This window comes from Hydra vulgaris, chromosome 02 (genome assembly GCF_038396675.1).
Source record: "Hydra vulgaris chromosome 02, alternate assembly HydraT2T_AEP".
Taxonomy (NCBI): domain Eukaryota; kingdom Metazoa; phylum Cnidaria; class Hydrozoa; order Anthoathecata; family Hydridae; genus Hydra; species Hydra vulgaris.
Genome location: NC_088921.1, coordinates 46,517,638 through 46,527,040, shown reverse-complemented (window position 1 = coordinate 46,527,040; position 9,403 = coordinate 46,517,638). Strand labels below are relative to the sequence as shown.

At 25.4% G+C, this 9,403-nt stretch overlaps 1 protein-coding gene across 1 annotated transcript in view; it reads left to right on the top strand.

The window, feature by feature from the left end:
• Positions 1-491: 491 nt before the first annotated feature.
• LOC100201004 (RRP15-like protein) overlaps positions 492-9,403 on the top strand; it is a 42,561-nt gene continuing 33,649 nt past the window's right edge. Inside the window, exons 1-2 of the mRNA XM_065791120.1 lie at positions 492-645; positions 7,024-7,103. Coding sequence (XP_065647192.1) covers positions 579-645; positions 7,024-7,103 — 147 coding nt within the window. The 5' untranslated portion in view covers positions 492-578. The remainder of the gene's footprint in view (positions 646-7,023; positions 7,104-9,403) is intronic.

Below are 9,403 nucleotides of genomic sequence, written 5' to 3'. Positions count from 1 at the left end.
ATATATCTCTAATAAAGCTAAATATTTGTAATAAAATAGGATTTTTAGTTACCTGAGAATAATGAGCATTATTACTTTGACCTTGTTGCACTGATTACTACAATGATTCTTTTGCATTTATTCTTGCAATGATAAAAAGATATTTTATGTTGAACTTTAGCTATTAAATGTAAAAGTATATGAAGCTTTTATAAAAATTAAGTTTTATGAAGATTAGGCTTTATAAAGCTTTAATTTATAAAGTATAATTATTATACTAATAATTGCAAATTGTAATACTAGGTTAAATAATTTAAAATTTAAAATAGTGTTAAGAAAGAAAAATAATTGTGGTATAATTTTTTAAGAGCGAAGATTCTGATACCTTGACAAAATCATTTTTTGCTTAATATTTGCATTACGACCTTTGGTCTGTGTTTTTCATTTTTTTTTTACTCATTTTCTAAAAACTAATTTAACTATTTACATGAGTTTATAATAATAAATATATTTATGTTCTTAAATTTAACAACTTAAATTGTTCTTTTTAAATATGATTTTAAAAAAGAGTTAATTTTTGTTAATATACTCTTACAAAGATGGTTGTTGAGTTGAATAATGAGAGTGATGTTCAGGATGATGGAGATGATGAAGATGCAGACAATTGTAAGTTTTATTTATAAATTTTATTCTTAAAAATGTATTTTCATTATTACTAATTTAAAGAAAATTTTTTGTAGCCACTTGCTTACTGACATGGATAGTGTCATTATTTATAATTTAGCTGTATTTTTTATAAAATTCAGTCAATTTAGAATTAAAACCAATGATCTGAAAACTAAGTGGAAATCTAAATGAAAACTAAAAATATGAATTCAATTTTTATTTTAATTTTTTATTTATTTCAATTTTTGTTAAAGAAATTTTATACTTGATTTAAATACTTAAGTTTATAAAACTTTAAATTTATAAAACTTTAAATTTATAAATACTTTAAATTTATTTTTTTTAAAACCTGAAATAAATAAGGTTATACTTTAAGGTTATACATTATACTTAAGTATAATGACATATGTTTGATACTTGACATAACTATTAAATTCAAACTCAGTTTTAAAGAGTTTTAAATGCAGTGCTATTAACAGAATAGCAGATGGTTGCAGAGCTCAGTTAGAAAAATATACAGTTTTTAGTTTTTTTACTATGAAAAGAAAACTTGCAAAAAATAAATACTATTTTAGAGGAACGCTTCTTATTTCAATTTTTAAAAGAAAATGGTACGAAGATAAACAGTTTACTTAGAATTCTTTATTAATTTATTAATAATTTAGATATCTAAACAAAAATCATATAGAAATATAAAAGTCTGTACTTGAACATGTTCAAGTAAAGCCTTTTATATTTCTATGCTTGTATGCATATATAACAATTCTTAAATAGGTTACTTTTAAGTTTAACAATAGAACAACACAAAATAAAATTACTCTAAAAACAATAAGGCAATAAAAGTATAAGTACATTCAGCTGTTAAATCAAAGCTTATAAGCATCATCTTAAGAATAAACAAATTTGTCTGTAAACAAAGTCAAAATAAACAATTTCTCAGAAAAATTTTAAGTAATACATAAAGTTTAGTTTTTTTATTATTTAAGTATTATCTTAATGCAGGATATAAAAAATAAAAATGCCATTTATTGGAAAATCGGTAAATTAATAAAAAAAGATTGATGCCAATATTCAGATTGTGCAAAAAATGGCAGATTAAGTCGATGCCAATTAATCGGTACATCACCAATTGTTTGTCTAAAGTAGTCTTCTTGTTTTAGCTCTCTCCTTTTTTGCTTGAAATATTAGGATTGCTTCAAAGTTCTTTCAATCTGCATAGACAAAGGGTTTTTTTGTTAATGTTTATTGACTACATATTTAAGTTATGTGTATGTGAGAGTGATTACGTTAGTATATATATGCATCTTGCTTGAATTGAATTTCGGCATTCTGTCAATACTTAGGGAAAAGGTAAACTAATGTGATGATGAGTTTCTAAGCACTTAGTAAATTCCATTTTATTGCTTGCAATGATCAAGTAATGAGTTTCAATATTAGAGAATATGCAAAGGTGATTACAAGACATACAACAAAGTTGGTAAAGTGCAAGAACACAGTAACTAGTTGGCATTTTGTTGCATTTTAAAATTTCCTCAAAATTTTTACTAAAAATACATATGCTTTTATACTTTGCGGACCTTCGCTTTTTAAAAAACAACTGCACATCAGGAATTAATGACCTCTGATTTGAGCTTTCTAGAAAAACTGATAATAGCTTTGATTATAACAATGGCATTATGCGCTTGTATAACTGAAATAAGATCATTTATGACAATGCATGTTGGAAAAAAATTTGAGTATTTTACCCCGAACCCTGCTTTTCTTACCAACCATGGCTAAAAAACTTTTTTAGAGTAATTTTGTTATATCCTCAGTCTGCATTTATCAGAGTGATTCAAATAGTATCTGCAATCACAGAAGTCGTCAGAAATCACAGAAATTCTTCACGGAATTTAAATTTACCACCAGAACCTCCTACAAAATGTACCACAAAACATGACTTTTTTGCTCCAATAAAAGGTTATAAATAAATAAATTGTCACAAGCTTCTTTTGATTCTTTAAATTATTCAACTTAAGATGTGTTTATTTTGAATTTTTATGAATGTTGAGAATGATGCAGCATCCTGCTGCTCATAATTGTGCAACATACATACTAAATGATTTCAAAGGTTTTGCAGAAAATTATTGTATATAGTAAATGGTGAAGTAATGCACTCTGGAATCCACAATGAACTGATTGCAAGAGAACAATGCAAAGCATATTAGTTGATAGTATAGGGGATCAACTTGCAGCCTTTCTTGAGTGTAGGGAAAGTTTCAGTTTTTTGTTTTGTTGGTATGGTACTTTACTAGCCTCAAGTGATTTGGAGAACATAGTGCTGAGTAGGAAAGTAAAGCCTATGAAGCAGTACTTAACTTGGGGTGAATGCTGTCGAATTCCATTAATTTGGTTTTAATTAGGTACAAAAGCTTTGACGATGTTTTGTATTATGTTTGATTATTAGTTGTATTAAGTTTTCACCTAAATTATGGAAAAAAACTTTTATTTGTTGCAAAAATATTGAGAAAAGAAGTCATCGAAGTGAGCTAAATCCTCAGCCACCAGTTATAAAAGTGTAAATAAAAATTATAGATTTTTAGTAATTCAGATGTGTAGACAGTTTTATTAAGTTTTCACCTAAAATTATGGAAAAAAACTTTTATTTGTTGCAAAAATATTGAGAAAAGAAGTCATCGAAGTGAGCTAAATCCTCAGCCACCAGTTATAAAAGTGTAAATAAAAATTATAGATTTTTAGTAATTCAGATGTGTAGACAGTTGTTTTATGTAGCCAAATAGCAAAAAAACCAAGTTTATCTTTTTAATATAAAAAATCCAGGGTGGACCTAATGACCCTCCTTGACCTATGCTGGGGATGTCCAATTATATATATATATATATATATATATATATATATATATATATATATATATATATATATATATATATATATATATATATATATATATATATACTATATGTATATATATATATATATATTATATATATATATATATATATATATATATATATATATATATATATATATATATATATATACTATATTTATATATATACTATATATATACTATATTTATATATATACTATATATATACTATATTTATATATATACTATATATATATATATATATTTGTATATATATATATGCACTATATATATATATACTGTATATATATATATATGTATATATATATATATATATGTATATATATATATATATATATATATATATATATATATATATATATATATATATATATATATATATATATATATATATATATATATATATATATATATATATAGACCTTGTTTTAAATAAAAAATGCTTAACGCAATAGCCTTGTGTGAATTTGATGTCATAAAGTTCTCTTTATCTTTTTATTGTATAAAGACATTTACTTTTTTAAATTACTGCAATAATATTAATTACCATAAAAGTTAAATATTATTTAACAGGTTTTTTATTATTGCTATAAGGGAATGTTTGTTTTGTTTTCTTTTTTTTTATTAAATATTTAGTAATTAAATTTAATATTACATTTTAACCCTTTGTGGTCCAAAGTGTGACAATGATTTTTTTTTTAATTTTTTTTGTTTTTTCTTTACTTTGTGATGAATCTGCATACAAAAAAAAAAAGATTTTTATTTTTTATTCTGGTTGTCTTAAAAATTATAATGGGTCAAATAGGTCCCGACAGGCATTATCTAAATCAACAAAAAGTGTACATTATTTACAATCTACAAATAAAATTGTTCACTCATGAAACTCTTTAAAGCAGTTTCTTTTATCTTTTATACATAAGAAAATTTTACAAGTGCTACACTTGAAGAATGGCCTGGCTTCAATCTTCTTTTTTGAACAGACTTCACACCGTCCTCGTTTTCCATCATGATGTGGTTGATGAATTCCAAGATTTTCTTTACAAATTGATGGCGCTACTGAATAATTTGACTTTCTTTTTTTGTTAGTAGTAAGTCTGTTGGAACGTAATACACTGTATAATTCAGTAAACTTTTTATTCAAGCTGTCGATTAGTGGTCGCATTTTATAAAGTTTATCAGTATTAGTATCTGGAACTGCGTTATTGTCACTGACAAGGATATTAGATAGTATCTGTAAAAATCTATTTCAAGATAATGCTTTTGAAATAAACACTACAGACAAATCTTGTTTGTCATTCCAATAATGTTTTCATGATAGCAATTTGTGATAACCATGTTAATCCCCATAAATGAAAATAATTCAGCTTTTGACAACCCAGGGACTCTTTTTTGTGTCTGATTGATATACAAATTACTTTGGAGCAAGATGGAATCCATTATTTCCTTATCAAAATATTTAAAAAAATAATCATTTAGTTTTTGGCAGTCAACAAAATGCACTTTGATTGGCCTTAAAATTTTAATGTAAAATAAATTGAAATCATGTGCTTAATTATTACGAAGAATAATAAGAAACATTATAAATGTTATTTGACTAGTGAATGTATATGTACATTCACATCAAGAAAAAACTCATGAAGAATATATGTATATATTCTTGATGAGCTTTTTCTTGATGAAAAATAAGCAAAACAAAAAAGCATTTTGAATAAATAAATAAAAAGGTACCTTCAGGTTGATTGAGGCTTGAAACAAATTCATTCTTTTCAATCTTGCTCCACTTTCTATCTTGCTCTACATTATAGTTATTTTTATCTGAATCACAGATATCGCCATTATATGAAAAATCAGATGACTCATATTCAGAAACATCTACTTCAACTTACTTGATGGAAAAGTCATCATTACACTGTTGTTTAGCTTTTAGTTTATCTAGTTCGAAATTCTCATCATCATCATTACTGTTAAAGAACACAACAAAAAAGTTTGGGAAGTCTGTAATAATTTGATAATGAATAATAAAGTTTTTTTCTCATACTAAAATCAAAACATGCGCATCATCAGTTTACCTTTATAAAAACTAGTATTTATGCTATAAAAGTACTTTCTATCTTGCTCTACATTATAGTTATTTTTATCTGTGATTCAGATAAAAATAACTATAATGTAGAGCAAGATAGAAAGTGGAGCAAGATTAAAAAGAATGAATTTGTTTCAAGCCTCAATCAACCTGAAGGTACCTTTTTATTTATTTATTCAAAATGCTTTTTTGTTTTGCTTATTTTTCATCAAGAAAAAGCTCATCAAGAATATATACATATATTCTTCATGAGTTTTTTCTTGATGTGAATGTACATATACATTCACTAGTCAAATAACATTTATAATGTTTCTATACATGTTGGTTTGATATATAGCCAAACAATAATAGAAATGACATAATCAAAATTTTGAGTTTCTTAACTACATGCGAATGGTCATAGAGCCTTAAGTAAACTGGGACATTTATGTCCCGTCAGACCACAAAGGGTTAAAAAATGTTTGGTATTCACAAATTTCTTTCTTTTCTCAACATTTGCATAAATGAATTAAATATATTAGATTTTTGAATTTTTAAATGGTTATTTCTTAAATTTCTGATTGCGGCTTTGCAATTACAAATAATTTTTTATTTAAAAAAAATTAGTGGTAACAAATAAAAAAATTATGTTAATTTATTACTTAATTTATTAAAAGTTTATTTTATAAATGATTTTGTTGTGAAAGCAAAGATTATTTTTCCAAACATCATTAATTAAAAATTATACCGCTGTACTCGGTGTAGTTAAGGCAATTTTAAAATATTATAGCGTCTGTATGATATTTTGTTGACTACGACATATTTCCGTAAAATATGTATATTTCCGTTGATCAGGTCTGTGAATAATGAAAAGACGAAAAAAATTAAAATAATAAATTTTGCAGTATCATAAAGTATAAATGTTTGTAGCAAAAAAACCCAGACCAAAGATTCTTTTTTTTTTTTTTTTAAAAATCTTTTTAAAATCATGACTGTTTGTCCAAATTTAAATATGATTTTAAATAAATATACTTTTCATAAAATATTGTTTGCGCAAAAAAAACCAGATCAAAGATTTTTTTTTTAAAAAAAAAATCTTTTTAAAATCATGGCCGCTTGTCCAAATTTAAATAAGATTTTAAATAAATACACTTTTTAGGTGAAATGAACATCATACATAAACGTCCCTTGTTTTACTCCCTTTTTTAAAGTATTATCTTAACATGGTTTTAACCAATATTTTTTTAAATGGTTTACCATGGTTTAAACTATTAGCAGTCCATAGTTTAAACCAAATGGTTTTAACCATTTGCTTTAAACCCTGCCAAGAAGAACTAATTTTAGTTTTATAATTAAAACATCAAATATTTTATTGTCTATTTTTTTGCGATATTTAATGTAACAACCACTAAATTTCTATATATTTTAGGTGAGTCAAAGAAACAAGGAATGGCTGGAATGGCAGACATAATTAACAAAATCTTAGAGAAACCAATATCCAATAATAAAGTAAAGTGAATTTAACTTTAATTATGAATTTTCAAATGAAAAAAGAGGCACACAATGAAATTTGTTTAGTTGCTATAAAGTTGTATTTTCTTAACTTATAGGTTCTAAATTAATAATTGAATGCAAAATTTAGAAGTACTGCTACAACAACTTAGGAGTATTGCTCCAACAACAATAAAATCATGGTTATGATTGCATAAAACATTTTTTTATTTTTTACTTATATAATTGAATTTATTTTTACTCAAATCAAGTTTTTTTGTTTTTTTAATTTAATCCACCTCATTAAACCTTCGGAAGTGCCATAAAGCCTTCAGAGTCTTAGAGGACCATTTCAGAGGCTAACAGGACCAGAACTTCTAGATTGTGAGCTGAGTGTTTTAACACTAGCCTACTACCACATATAATCTGTAAACTAACAAGTTTCACCGAAAACAAGCCACTAATTAAATTAATCCAGATAATCAAGATAAAAAACTTATTTGTAAGGGTAACTTCATGTAAAGTATAGCAAGAAATTAAAAAAATTTCAGTCCATCCCTCTAATCTTTTTAAAACTTAAGCAATAGTTTTTATCAATGAAACATAAAAAATGTAAAATCTGAGGTCCCAAGTGGTTTGAAAATTTTTTGATTTTAAAATGATTGAGACAAATTATCTGTTTTGTTACCATGTGTTGCATTTTCACTGACTCCCAGCAGCGCCGTACTATCGCAAGTGCAACAAGTGCAATCGCACTGGGCCCCCTATTAAATAAATTAGAAAAACTTCTCCAATACCATAAATTACTACGAATTAAAAGAAAAAAAATTTTTTTTTAGTTTCTGCACAGGGCCCCCAAAAGTTACAGCACGGCGCTGACTCCCAGAGTTGCCCAATTCTCATAGACTCAAAATTTGTTTTCTTAAAAAAAGAGATTTCATGTTAAATTAATATAAATTATGATTTTGGAAATTTATAATGAAAATTCATTATTTGAAAATTCATTGTTGATTTTTTAGCAATGCTTTTTCATGAATTAGAATTAGTGGAGAGTTTATTATGTTAAAGTTCTAGTGAAGAAAGCTATTGAAAATTGAAAAACCTGTTCATTTTTGAAGCTGTTAAGTTTAAAGTTAAAAAGAAAATAACAAAAATTTTGATGATTTTAAAAAGGTCAAAAACAAATTTTTTATTTTATTACCATGGGTTACACATTTACTAATTTGTAGACCTTATATTAAAAAAATATAAAAATGTTTAAAATTTTTTTTAATGTTGCAAGTTTAAAAACATATTTAAAAAATTAAAAAAAAAAACCTAACAAAAGTTCTAATTTAGATGGCTTTGTTAAAATTTTTATAAATAATAAAAGAAATTCACTTTACAGGCAGTAAGTGTAAGATCAACTTGGGCACAATCTCCCTATGTATTAAAGGCAAATGCAACAAAAAAGGTATCATTCCATACTGTAATCTGGTTGAATAGCATTGAATCAGCACAAATATTTTAGAATGTGTAAATCTTTTTACTGTGATAATGAGTATTTAAGGCCTCCAATCCAATCCAAGGTAGAAAAGAATGTTAGTATTGGAATAGAGGCCAATGCCTCCAATCCAATCCAAGGTAGAAAAGAATGGTAGTATTGAAATGGAGGCCAATGCCTCCAATCCAATCCAAGGTAGAAAAGAATGTTAGTATTGGAAAAATAAACACATTGTGTTTGTTTTTCCAATACTAAAATTCGTAACATACTACATTTTTTTGATTTTGTGTAACCTTAAAGTTAGACAAAAAAAAAAAATTGATTTGTGTAAATATTAAGAATAAAATAAAAAAATCGATTGGTTTAGAGAATCAAAATAAAATTGAGTAACCTTAAGGAGCTTTATGCAGCATATAAGTTATTATCATATAACCATAAAACAGGTTCTATAAATTTTGCAGTCTTTGATATAAATAGTGCATTCTTGCTATCCAAAAAGTACACATTCTTTTTGTTTGTGTACAATGCACAAAAATATGAATTGTTGATGGTCTTACCATTAAGTTTTTAAAATGTCTTCAGCAGAGAATCAAAAGTTTGCATGTTGTCCAGACATACAAGCTGGTCAAAATTTTTTACAACAGAATTTAACCCAAGTTGATGATCCAGAAAAGAAATCAAAATGAACAGTCAGTGGATAACAGCAAGTAGAATTAAACTATTAACAATTAGGCCTTCATTTAATGTAGTGGTAGGGCTTCTGTTTAAAAGCTTGATAAAATTACTTCTCATTCATTTATCACAAAATCACAATCAAGCTCAAAAATTGTAATCT